Source organism: Silurus aristotelis (genome assembly GCF_946808225.1).
Source record: "Silurus aristotelis genome assembly, chromosome: 20".
Taxonomy (NCBI): Eukaryota; Metazoa; Chordata; class Actinopteri; order Siluriformes; family Siluridae; genus Silurus; species Silurus aristotelis.
The window spans coordinates 4,454,829-4,467,417 of record NC_139593.1 but is presented as its reverse complement, the minus strand read 5'-3'; the positions used below and the strand labels follow the sequence as shown (position 1 = coordinate 4,467,417).

Below are 12,589 nucleotides of genomic sequence, written 5' to 3'. Positions count from 1 at the left end.
AAAAACTAAAATATATATCAATTTTAGATCCAGTCAACATAGTAAACAAACATTAAACCTCAATCCAAAAAAAGTGATATATGCAGTACTGACCAAAAGTTTGGACACACCTTCTCATTCAAAGAGTTTTCTTTATTTTCATGACTATGTAAATTGTAGAGTCACACTGAAGGCATCAAGGGCTATTTGACCAAGAAGGAGAGTGATGGGGTGCTACGCCAGATGACCTGGCCTCCACAGTCACCGGACCTGAACCCAATCGAGATGGTTTAGGGGTGAACTGGACCGCAGAGTGAAGGCAAAAGGGCCAACAAGTGCCAAGCATCTCTCGGGGAACTCCTTCAAGACTGTTGGAAGACCATTTCAGGTGACTACCTCTTGAAGCTCATCAAGAGAATGCCAAGAGTGTGCAAAGCAGTAATCAAAGCAAAAGGTGGCTACTTTGAAGAACCTACAATATGACATTTTTCAGTTGTTTCACACTTTTTTGTTATGTATATAATTCCATATATAATTCCACATGTGGTAATTCATAGTTTTGATGCCTTCAGTGTGAATCAACACATTTTCATATTAATGAAAATAAAGAAAACTCTTTGAATGAGAAGGTGCGTCCAAACTTTTGGTCTGTACTGTATATTATATATATGTGTACATTCGAGAGAAAGAAGATGCAGAACAGTCATAACCTCCATTCCACAGAAATCACAGAATTCAGAAAGATCAGCTTTGGATCTCTGTATGAACTGGTTATTTAAATAAATTCAACATATAATTTGAAATACATTTTTACAAACTTTATTAGTGACAGAATTTTTCATTATGTCAGAATACATTTCCAGTTCTCGAAATTGTTATTCCAGAAATACTTAAATGTTGCATGAATGAATGAATGAATCAACCATCTTGAGATTTTATATAACTATTATCATGTCATTTGAGCATGTTTATTTTCTGACATTTCTATCTATGCTCAATCTTTACACAGTATATTGTATATTACTATACACACCATATATTATCATGCACCTTCTGTACATGTATCACCCTCACCCTTGTGATCTAATCTTTATTTTATTTTATTTATTTTGCAAATGGCCATATACAAACAACGTGGCAAATTTTTACATTAGAATATACAGAACAGAGGGAAAAAAACAACAACAAAAAACAGACTCGGAGCTCTCGCGAGATTTCACATCTGTCTGTACAGTCGATCGGGCGCCCAGACTCGAAGCTCTCGCGAGATTCCACATCTCACTGCACTGTCAATCGGGCGAACGGACTCTGAGCTCTCGCGAGATTTCACGTCTCACTGCACTGTCGATCGGGTGCCCAGACTCGGAGCTCTCGCGAGATTTTGGCGCATTCGCTCACTAAGGTCACCTTCTAAATATGGCCGACAACCCTTTCTAATTTGTTTAGTCCCGTCGCTGATTGGCTGACGAGGATAGAACGTCACGCTACGGAAGCCGGAAGCAGACACGGTGCGTTCCTATGCACCACAAGAAAAAAAAAAAGAAATCGCGCTGGCGATTGAATAAGTACCAATCTGACGAGATTGAGAGAGAGCGAGATTGAGAACGGGGGATATTTCAACCTATGTTTTGAGATCAACTGCAATCTCATAAAACTAACACAAAAAGAAGAAAAAGAAGATTAAAAAAAAAGAAAAAAAGAGGCAAATCCGCGTCATCAGGTAAAAGCGCCTTTGGCGGCACTTTCAACATGTTAGCTAGTTTAGCCGATTTAGCCGCGGCTAGCTAGCTCTCTCTTCTTCATCATGGATTTGAAGGCAATCACCGAACGCACTGTTTCTTCTCTGTCTTTTTTATTTTTTATTTATTTTTGTCGTTTTATATGTTTTATAGTTATGTCACTAACTTGGCGTCGCATATTGCCTGGTTTTTTGACACATTACCCCTACGTAGGTTTCATATCCAGCTAACCAGGTTAGCCAAACACCGCAAATTAGCCCCCCCCCCCCCGTTATGTTTTACTTCGCACCCGTATTCCCACAGAGTACCGCCTCCTCCCAGTGATGCGCGAGAAGCTGATTGGATTAAATCAGCGTCAATCACGCAGCGCTAGCCAATGAGCACACAGGATTTTGACTTATCCCAATACGGGTGGGAAATAAATATTAAGATGTATGTAACGCTGCCCCCTTTTTTTCCGGCCTCGCCAGATAAAAAAAAAAAAACCGGGTAGTGTCGTGATTTGCATACACAATCAGATCGTTTATAAGGGCGATTCTTTATATATATAAAAAAGAAAGACTCACAATTACGCGCATTTGTGCACATAATAGAGCAATAAACGACTTGTTGCTGTGATTGATTGCTCTTCACACACAATCCGATCAACAGTGATCAGTTATCAAGATTTAATCCCAGTCGAAATGACACTTCTGGGATATAACACCTTTTATAACCAGCCTCAAATACGATATAAATCCATAATGAACACGATGAAATATCCCTGTTTACGAACCCGCACGGTGTATAAACAGAGGGCGAATGATGGAGGGGTGTCCGGTTTTTTTTGTCCATCAACACATTATCATAAAGTAAAAATCGATCATCTGGGGATTTCTAAAACGTGATATTGTGTGATATAAAATCAACAAAAAGAAACCAAAAACATTTTGGTGCAACTGAATTCGGTTAGAAATGCACTTGGATTTCCGGACACCCCTACAATGGACTGTACCATTGCGCACCTCTGACACTCATGCTGTCAGGATTTATAGTGAATTATATCTCCATATAAAATAAACATTATATATTATATATTAGTTTTTTATGATAATACACGTATGTACGACTCGTATTTCGCCTCAGAATAAAATTTTAGGATTGAACTTCACCCCGAATTCTTGTATTAGGAGCCCAAACTGCATAATCAATTAATCAATTAATTAGATTGGATTTGTCTGAATCCCCACACGTGATTACCATGTAGACGTTTTATCGCCAGGTTCGAAAGCGGTATGGAGGCATTAAGGCATTTGAGGGTAAATGGCTTTGCTCAGCTGTGCCAGCTTGGTGGTGCTGGGATTTGAACTCATGACCTTCTGTGCCAATGCCTTAAACCAGTTCACGTCCCTTTCGAGCGGCTCGTTTTAGGACCCTGCGTCTACAGCGCTCGCATTCGCACCCCGCCCGCCCTTTACAATCCTTACGGTTATTAACCATCCCCGACCCTCTTCACCCGCTTCCATCGTGTCTCGTCACAAGAACCCGGTTCTGATTTGAGTCATTGCGGTTTTGTTTGTCCCCCCCCCCCCACCCCACCACACCATGGCACTCAGTCCATTAAGTCTGGAGCATCAGTAGCTGGAGCTGTCTGTGAAGCGTGTGTGTAAGGTTTATCCGGAGTGTGTGTGTGTGTGTGTGTGTGTATGTGTTGCATCGCTGATCATTTCGAGTAGAGTTCTCTGTCTAGCGCACTCATTCGTCCTCTGTGTGTGTTTTCCGTGTTTCTGTTTTATTTGCGTGCGTGCATGTGCGTCTTCGTCTTTGTATGTGGGTGCGTGTGTGGGTGGGGGGTGTGTGCGCGTGTGTGTGTGTGTGTGTGTGTGTGGGTGCGTGTGTGTGCATGTGTGTGTGAGGGCAGGATGGAGTGGCAGCCGGACGAGCAGAGCCTCCAGCAGGTTCTCCTGCTGCTGAAGGACTCACAGTCTCCAGACACGGCCACGCAGAGAGCGGTGCAGGAGGTATCCTTTCCTAAAGAAAAGAAAAGAGAGACGGAGGGAGGGAGGACACGTGTGTCTCTATTGGTGGGTCTAAGTGTGAGAACATGGTGAGGGGTGAAGACCCTTGTGTCTGAACGGATCTCCACAAAATCTAGTGGAACATCTTCCCAGAGGAGTGAAGGAACTGAGAGGATTTGTGAGGAGAAGACAGGGAGACAGTTGAGAAATGGTGAGACTGAGGGAGAGGAATTGAGAGAGAAAAATGAAAGAGAGAGAAACTGAATGGTAGTGAACGAGAGAGAAAGAGAACAGAGAATAAAAAAAGAGAGATGATGGTTGAGGTCCCCATGTAGCATCCTAAGCATTTTCTTTTCTTTCACTGTTTTAGTTTCATTTTGTGTTGTTGTGGTGACGGTGATGGTGGTGATGAAGGTGGTGGGTGTTGTGATGGTGGTTGTTGTGTGAAATGTCCTTAGCCTGCATGGTGACAGAAACTGGAGCAGCTCAATCAGTTCCCCGACTTCAACAATTACCTCATCTTCGTCCTCACAAGTCTCAAATCTGAAGGTGAGTCTCACCTCGATCTTCTCATCTCCTGCTCACACGGGTTTCAGATGAGTTTTAATCTGACCTGTCGTGTGTGTGTGTGTGTGTGTGTGTGTGTGTGTGTGTGTGTGTGTGTGTGTGTGTGTGTGTGTGTGTGTGTGTGTGTGTGTGTGTGTGTGTGTGTGTGTGTGTGTGTGTGTGCGTGCGTGCGTGCGTGCGTGCGTGCGTGCGTGCGTGCGTGCGTGCGTGCGTGCGTGCGTGCCCACAGATGAGCCGACCCGCTCTCTCAGTGGTCTGATCTTGAAGAACAACGTGAAGGCTCACTATCAGAGTTTCCCTCCTGCCGTGGCCGACTTCATCAAACAGGAGTGTCTCAACAACATCGGAGACCAGTCACCCCTCATCCGCGCCACCATCGGTGTGTGTGTGTGTGTGTGAGATGTTTATTCATCAAGAGCACAGTCCTGAACATGTAATACCTCTGCCTAGATACTGTTGCTAACAAGAGGGGTGTAGTAATGTGTGTGTGTGTGTGTGTGTGTGTGTGTGTGTGTGTGTGTAGGTATTCTGATCACCACCATATCGTCTAAAGGTGAGCTGCAGACATGGCCTGAGCTTCTGCCACAGCTATGTAACCTGCTCAACTCTGAGGACTACAACACCTGCGAGGTAACATGCGCGCGCGCACACACACACACACACACACACACACACACACACACACACACACACACTCACACACTCTTTCTCTCATTCATGCACATGCTCCTAGGTACTTTTGTGTGGTGTATGTTTGATGATGTATAACTGTAAGGTGTGTGTGTGTGTGTGTGTGTAGGGTTCGTTCGGGGCATTACAGAAGATCTGTGAGGACTCGTCTGAGCTGCTGGACAGCGACGCTCTGAATCGCCCTCTCAACATCATGATCCCCAAATTCCTGCAGTTCTTCAAACACTGCAGCCCCAAAATCAGGTCTCCCCCCCCCCCCCCCCCCCCCCCGCCTGTCTCACCAACTGGCTGTCTTGACCCCCCCCCCCACCTGTCTCAACCTCTGCATGTCTCACCCCCGGGCTGTCTCAACCTCCACGTGTCTCACCCTCTTCCTGTCTCATTCTCTGATTGTTCCACTCACCATCTTATCCAATGCCTGTCTCACTCCGGCCCACCCTCTATCTGTCTCATTTCTGTCTCATTCTCATCCTGTATCTCTCACCCTGCCCCACCCCAATCTTCCCCTCCGCCTGTTCCATTCACTTCCTTCGTCTCACTCTTCTCATCTCACTGTCTCACTCACACACTGTATTTCACACTTTGTCTCTCTCTCTCTCTCTCTCTCTCTCTCTCTCTCTCTCTCTCTCTCTCTCTCTCTCTAGGTCTCATGCCATAGCCTGTGTGAATCAGTTCATCATTAGTCGAGCTCAGGCTCTGATGGACAACATTGACACCTTCATAGAGGTGTGTATCTGAACACAACACAATGTCAGGATTTAAACTTTATTAGGGTTAGCATTGTGAACAAACGTGTGTGTGTGTGTGTGTGTGTGTGTGTGTGTGTGTGTGTGTGTGTGTGTGTGAACGCACGTGTACCCTTGTGTCCATCTCAGTCCCTGTTTGCACTGGCGGGTGATGAAGACTCTGAGGTGAGGAAGAACGTCTGCAGGGCTCTGGTGATGCTCCTGGAGGTCCGTATAGATCGCCTAATCCCTCACATGCACAGCATCATCCAGGTGAGAGCCCCCAACACACACACACACACACACACACACACACACACACACACACACACACACACACACACACACACACACACCAACTCTATAACAGTTATCCTGGGTATCCATTATTATGTAAATCTCATTTACTATTGTTTCTCTCTCTCACACACACTCACACACACTCACACACACACAGTACATGCTCCAGCGCACTCAGGACCCGGATGAGAACGTGGCTCTGGAGGCGTGTGAGTTCTGGCTCACTCTGGCTGAACAGCCCATCTGTAAAGAAGCTCTATCAGGTCACCTGGTCCAGTGAGTACCCTATTGATCTTCTCCCCTCCCTTCTACCCCCGACCCCTAAATCTTGTACAGTGGTACGGTCCATTTTATTATGTCACAATATTAATTCCTCAAGCCTCAGATCTCTACCTGTTTATTTATTTCATTATCTATAAATTATAAACGACAAAACCAATATATATATTTAATTATGCTCAGAAACAGTGTTTAAAGTGTGTGTGTGTGTGTGTGTGTGTGTGTGTTTAGACTTATTCCCATCCTGGTTAACGGGATGAAGTACTCTGAGATCGACATCATCCTGCTGAAGGTGAGCGAGTGTTTCAGTGTCACTTACACACAAACACTGTCTTTAAGACGTCTATTGTCTTCATTATCTTCCTGCATCTGTCTCTCATTGTCTCTCTCATTGTCTCTCTCATTGTCTCTCTCATTGTCTCTCTCATTGTCTCTCTCATTGTCTCTCTCATTGTCTCTCTCATTGTCTCTCTCATTCTCTCATTGTCTCTCTTATTCTCTCATTGTCTCTCTTATTCTCTCATTGTCTCTCTTATTCTCTCATTGTCTCTCTTATTCTCTCATTGTCTCTCTTATTCTCTCATTGTCTCTCTTTGTCTCTCTTTGTCTCTCTTTGTCTCTCTTTGTCTCTGTGTCCGTGCAGGGTGATGTGGAGGAGGATGACACGGTCCCCGACAGTGAGCAGGACATAAAGCCACGTTTCCACAAGTCTCGCACCGTCACACTGCAGCATGAAGGAGGAGAGGGACAGGAGGACGAGGACATCGACGAAGACGAGGATGATGACGACGACACTCTGTCTGACTGGAATTTGCGTGAGTAGTGAGGAAATGGGAGGAAGAGTGAAGGGTGTGAGTGTGTGTGTGAGAGAGATTGTGAGGCACAGGCCACGCCTCCTTCACTAGGACTGACAAACATAGCTTACACCTCCTTTACTGGGACTGGCACAGGACATACTTCTGGGTCTATTAGTGTATGTCGAGGAATGATGCCGTGTGTGTGTGTGTGTGTGTGTGTGTGTGTGTGTGTGTGTGTGTGTGTGTAGGTAAGTGTTCTGCAGCAGCCCTGGACGTTCTTGCTAACGTGTTCCGTGAAGAGCTTTTGCCCCACCTGCTGCCCCTGTTAAAAGGACTTCTGTTTCACCCAGACTGGGTCATCAAAGAGTCAGGAATTCTTGTGCTGGGGGCCATTGCTGAAGGTGTGTATCTCCATTTTACACACACACACCTAAAAACATTAAACCAGTAGATGCTGCTGTTTGAACTGATTTGATTTAATGTAAATCTAATAGTGTATTCTCGCTCTCTCTCTCTCTCTCTCTCTCTCTCTCTCTCTCTCTCTCTCTCTCTCTCGCTCTCTCGCTCTCTCGCTCTCTCTCTCTCTCTCTCTCTCTCTCTCAGGCTGTATGCAGGGCATGGTCCAGTACCTGCCTGAGTTGATCCCTCACCTGATCCAGTGTCTGTGTGATAAAAAAGCTCTGGTTCGCTCCATCGCCTGCTGGACACTGAGCCGCTATGCCCACTGGGTGGTGAGCCAACCGCCCGATGCCCACCTCAAACCTCTCATGACTGAGCTGCTCAAGCGCATCCTCGACGGCAACAAGAGGGTGCAGGAGGCTGCGTGCAGGTGTGTGTGTGTGGGTTTGTGTGTGATCTGTGATGTAAGAGAGAGAGATAAGTGGTAGATAAACGTGCTCCCACTTATATCTCCTTCTCTTTCCATCTCTACCCCCTCTCACGGCATGTTCTTCCCCCCATTTCTCGTTGTTAGTGCGTTTGCCACTCTGGAGGAGGAGGCCTGCACCGAGCTCGTCCCCTACCTCAGCTTCATCCTGGACACTCTGGTTTTTGCGTTTGGAAAATACCAGCACAAGAACCTTCTCATCCTCTACGACGCCATTGGGACCCTTGCTGACTCTGTGGGACATCATCTCAACCAGCCGGTACTCTCTCACACACACACACACACACACACACACAGATCATCTTGTTATTGAGTCTGTAAATGAAATGAGTAAATGGGTTTAAAGTTGTTTGGTCGGTTGATGTTTCTGCTCTGTGTATAGGAGTACATTCAGAAGCTGATGCCTCCTCTGATCCAAAAATGGAACGAGCTGAAGGACGAGGATAAAGACCTTTTCCCCCTGCTGGAGGTGAGACACCCAAACAGATAGACTGTCATTTTTCTTTAGTTCTTTTTTTATTTTGGAATAAATGGACTGATGATTGGAGAACCAGAGCAATATCAACTCTGCAAAGTGGATAACGAGAGACAGGACAGATAAACGAGTTGATTTAGAGATGATGGATATGCTGAATGACTGGTGAACTACAGGACGGACCGATTGGTTGGATAGATAATTTCCTATATCAATGATTGTACATTGTACTGCGTGCCACAGAAGATGAGTGGAGAAATCGACAGACATTTGGAAAGATGGACAGAAGGGGACAGATGGATAGACTAGTCTTGGACGAATTGATATAATAGAAGGGGACTGGTGGACAGAAAGAAGTGAATTGGATAAATAGTTAAAATGATCAGTGGACACAAGGATTGATTTATGGATAAGAAATTGACGGATGGATGGATTGGTGGATGGGAGGATAGATGAAGAGATAAAGGGACGAATTGGATGAACAGATATTCAACTAGAGTGAGCGATCAATACGGAGTCAAATGTAAAATATGTCACAGGTTCCTGAGATTGATGATGATGGTTTTTATTATTGTTTTTTTTTTATCAACTTTTATATAAGATCACCGTAACAGTTCACACTATGGCCTGAAGAGGGCGGTGTTATATATTTCACACTCTACAATAAGTCTGGACCACTGGTTTGGAGTACTGCAATCTTATTTGCCCATTTATATAGTTTTCATGGACACCAGGGGGCGGAGTCAGAGAAGGGGTAGGGGTTTGTGGTGCTTTTGATTAACTCTCAGTTTTCTAAACGTACCAGATGGCGGTTCTGCAGTCAGGTCCAAAACTTAGGTGTGTGTTTTTTTTCTCTGTAGTGTTTGTCGTCGGTGGCGACGGCGCTGCAGAGCGGCTTCCTGCCCTACTGTGAGCCTGTGTATCAGCGCTGTGTCACGCTGGTGCAGAAAACCCTCGCTCAGGCTATGGTGAGTGTGTGTACCTTACACACAAAACACACGTGTGGATATATGAAGTTCTTGACGTGTATAATGAAACGTGTGCGTGCGCGCCCGCAGATGTACAGCCAGCAGCCGGATCAGTACGAGGCTCCCGATAAGGACTTTATGATTGTGGCTCTGGATCTGCTCAGTGGGTTGGCCGAGGGTCTCGGGGGTCACGTCGAACAGCTGGTCGCCCGTAGCAACATCATGACCCTCCTCTTCCAGTGCATGCAGGTACATGCGTGTTAAACATCCACAACAAAAATATTTTTGATAAAATAAAATCCCACAATACCAACAAAACTAAAGAAAGTGTGTGTGTGTGTGTGTGTGTGTGTAGGACACAATGCCAGAGGTGAGACAGAGTTCATTTGCTCTGCTGGGTGATCTGACTAAAGCCTGCTTTCCTCATGTGAAACCCTGCATTGGTAAGATACCACACACACATTTCCATAACCGTGTTCACTATTAATGTTTAATGCACTGTCTCATTTCTTTTCCTTTTTGGCACTTGGTGTGTGTGTGTGTGTGTGTGTGTGCGCAGCCGAGTTCATGCCGATTTTGGGAACAAATCTGAACCCTGAGTTCATCTCGGTGTGTAATAACGCCACATGGGCCATCGGAGAGATCTGCATGCAGATGGGTGAGTCGTGTTTTAAAGCGTCTGTTTATAACCTGGTTATTCTGAGGATTAACACATGGCTGTGTGTGTGTGTGTGTGTGTGTGTGTGTGTGTGTGTGTGTGTGTGTGTTGATCAGGTGTGGAGATGCAGCCATACGTGGCTCTGGTTCTTCATCATCTGGTGGAGATCATTAATAGACCAAACACTCCCAAAACCCTGCTGGAGAACACCGGTACAGCATCACACTTTTTTTTTTTTTTTTTTTTTTTTTAAGAACACACTTCTATAAACATCTGTATTCACTCCTGTACACACTCTAATACACACTCCTATACACTCTAATACACAACCAAACAGACCCCTTTCTATGTACTTCAGTACACATCTTTACACACAGACACGCTCCTGTACACACACACACTCCTGTACATACACACACTCCTTACCAACATTGTATGTTTTTGACTCCCTCCCTCTTTTCACCTCCAGCTATCACGATAGGTCGGTTGGGGTACGTGTGTCCACAGGAAGTGGCTCCGATGCTGCAGCAGTTCATTCGGCCCTGGTGAGTTTCATCTTCTTCGCACGCCAGACGTGTTTACACCAGAGGTGTCTAACAAGGGTTATAATGCTCTGTGTGTGTGTGCGTGTGTGTGTGCGTGTGTGTGTGTGCGTGCGTGTGCGCGCGCACAGGTGCACGTCTCTGAGGAACATCCGAGATAACGAGGAAAAAGACTCCGCCTTCAGGGGCATCTGTGTGATGATCGGGGTCAATCCTGGAGGTGTGGTGCAGGTGAGAAAAAGAAAAAAGAAAAATCTGTCCATCTCTCTCTACATCTTTCTTTATCTCATCTAACTCATTCTCTCTCTCTCTCTCTCTCTCTCTCTCTCTCTCTCTCTCTCTCTCTTGTTTCCTTTTTTTTTTGTCCCTCTCTCTCTTTCTCTATCCCCCTCTTGTTTTTTGTTTTTCTCGGTCCCATTATCTGTCCCACTTTTTTTTTTCTGTCTCTCACACTTTTTCCTCTCTCTCTCTCTCTCTCTCTCTCTCTCTCTCTCTCTCTCTCTCTCTCTCTCTCTCTCTCTCTCTCTCTCTCTTCTCCTTCTCTCAGGATTTTATCTTCTTCTGTGATGCTGTGGCCTCCTGGGTCAATCCAAAAGAAGACCTCAGAGAAATGTTCTATAAGGTAATAATAAAATATAATATAATTAAATGGTTTATTAAAATAAATTTTCATTAGATTCAGGTAGAGCAGTCATATCAGAGTGTGTGTCAGTGTTTTATAAGTGTCTCTGTGTGTGTGTGTGTGTGTAGATCCTGCACGGTTTTAAGGACCAGGTCGGGGAGGAGAACTGGCAGCAGTTCTCGGAGCAGTTCCCTCCAATCCTGAAAGAGCGTCTCTCCGCATGCTACGGCGTGTAGAACCCACCCTACACACACGCGGCACGAAGACGCGCCGTCAGGTGAAGCCCCGCCCCCTCGTTTACACCTTATACCTGTACAGATCCTGGTTCTAATCAATCTCTCTCTCTCTCTCTCTCTCTCTCTCTCTCTCTCTCTCTTTCTCTCTCTCTCTCTCTCTCTCTGACAGATGAATCTTTAGGAGGGTTACCGGGGGGGAACTCATCCATCTGTGTATTGCACTGCCCTGATCGTGGGGGAGAGGGACGCGATTGGCCGCTCCGCCTGACGGACAGCCCCCACGACCCTGTGTGTGTCTCCATGAGGGTGGGCGGGAGGGATGGGAGGGGGGAGGGGAACTCCTCTAGTTAACTACAGAATGCACCCAATCGCAGGGGGGGTAGACCTAAAACACCACGTAGCGGGGACGAAAGGACGATAGCGTAAAACAACCATCAGAGGGAGCACGTAACGAGCAAGGGGGGAGGGAGGGGGGGGGGTTTAGTACGGTTAATAACAAACAAATAAATAAAGGGAGGCGGACCAACGTATTAATACTACAATGAAGGATAGGCGCTAGAGAGCGATCTGTTGGGTGGGGGGGGGGAGGGGAATCATGAGAAAATCCCATCACAAGCAAACCACCAAAAAAATAAAAAAAATAACGGATTTGCAAAAATCGAGGAGGAGACGCTGGCATTATATTACCAATTCTGTTTCTGGGGTTTTTTGTTTGTTTACTTTCTTTCTCTCCAATGAGTCGCTGTTATTTTATTTTTCATTTCTCTGCTTCACCAGGTTTTCTTCTCACTACTCGTTTCGGTCCGATCGTATGTTCGTAATTGTAACTTTTTGCGTGCGTGTAATTGCTTGTTTCGGAAAGTCTAGACGAACCGTGCACTGACCGTCATTCTTTTTTTTGTTTGTTTTTTTTTACAGAAAAAAACTGAAATCTTTTCTTTTTTGAGATCAAAACGAGAGCTGCTTAGGATTTTTTTTCATTGCACTAAAGGCGCTGTTTTATAGATAACATTCGCTAGCTAGTATCGTGTTTTTTTTTTTTTTTTTGGGTGGGGGTGGTTCTTACGTTTAGACTCCGCCCACTGAAACGATGTGCTATAAAAGTTCGGCGAATCATCACCTGAATCAC

At 45.4% G+C, this 12,589-nt stretch overlaps 1 protein-coding gene across 4 annotated transcripts; it reads left to right on the top strand.

The window, feature by feature from the left end:
• Positions 1-1,443: 1,443 nt before the first annotated feature.
• Positions 1,444-12,371, top strand: tnpo2b (transportin 2b). Of its 4 annotated transcripts, XM_083522750.1 has the most exons (26): positions 1,446-1,699; positions 1,872-1,952; positions 3,619-3,718; positions 4,189-4,264; positions 4,512-4,661; positions 4,806-4,912; positions 5,082-5,215; positions 5,617-5,698; positions 5,848-5,970; positions 6,155-6,273; positions 6,508-6,568; positions 6,920-7,091; positions 7,322-7,474; positions 7,677-7,902; positions 8,047-8,218; positions 8,342-8,428; positions 9,295-9,402; positions 9,493-9,651; positions 9,758-9,845; positions 9,962-10,060; positions 10,177-10,272; positions 10,530-10,605; positions 10,734-10,833; positions 11,150-11,224; positions 11,353-11,501; positions 11,630-12,371. In XM_083522750.1, the coding sequence occupies exons 3-25, from the start codon at positions 3,620-3,622 to the stop codon at positions 11,458-11,460; spliced, it is 2,670 nt and encodes an 889-aa protein (XP_083378876.1). In that variant the 5' UTR covers positions 1,446-1,699; positions 1,872-1,952; position 3,619; the 3' UTR covers positions 11,461-11,501; positions 11,630-12,371. The 4 variants fall into 4 exon arrangements, with proteins under 4 accessions (XP_083378874.1, XP_083378873.1, XP_083378876.1 ...); XM_083522748.1 differs by having other exon boundaries at positions 1,444-1,699; positions 9,295-9,651; XM_083522749.1 differs by lacking the exon at positions 1,872-1,952.
• Positions 12,372-12,589: the final 218 nt, after the last annotated feature.

Bases quoted from the DNA above. Each gene is read 5' to 3' on its own strand.
- tnpo2b (XM_083522747.1), top strand. From the start codon at position 3,620: ATGGAGTGGCAGCCGGACGAGCAGAGCCTCCAGCAGGTTCTCCTGCTG. The intron at 6,274-6,507 runs GTGAGTACCCTA...GTGTGTGTTTAG, and splicing joins CTATCAGGTCACCTGGTCCA to ACTTATTCCCATCCTGGTTA. The intron at 8,429-9,294 runs GTGAGACACCCA...TTTTCTCTGTAG, and splicing joins ACCTTTTCCCCCTGCTGGAG to TGTTTGTCGTCGGTGGCGAC.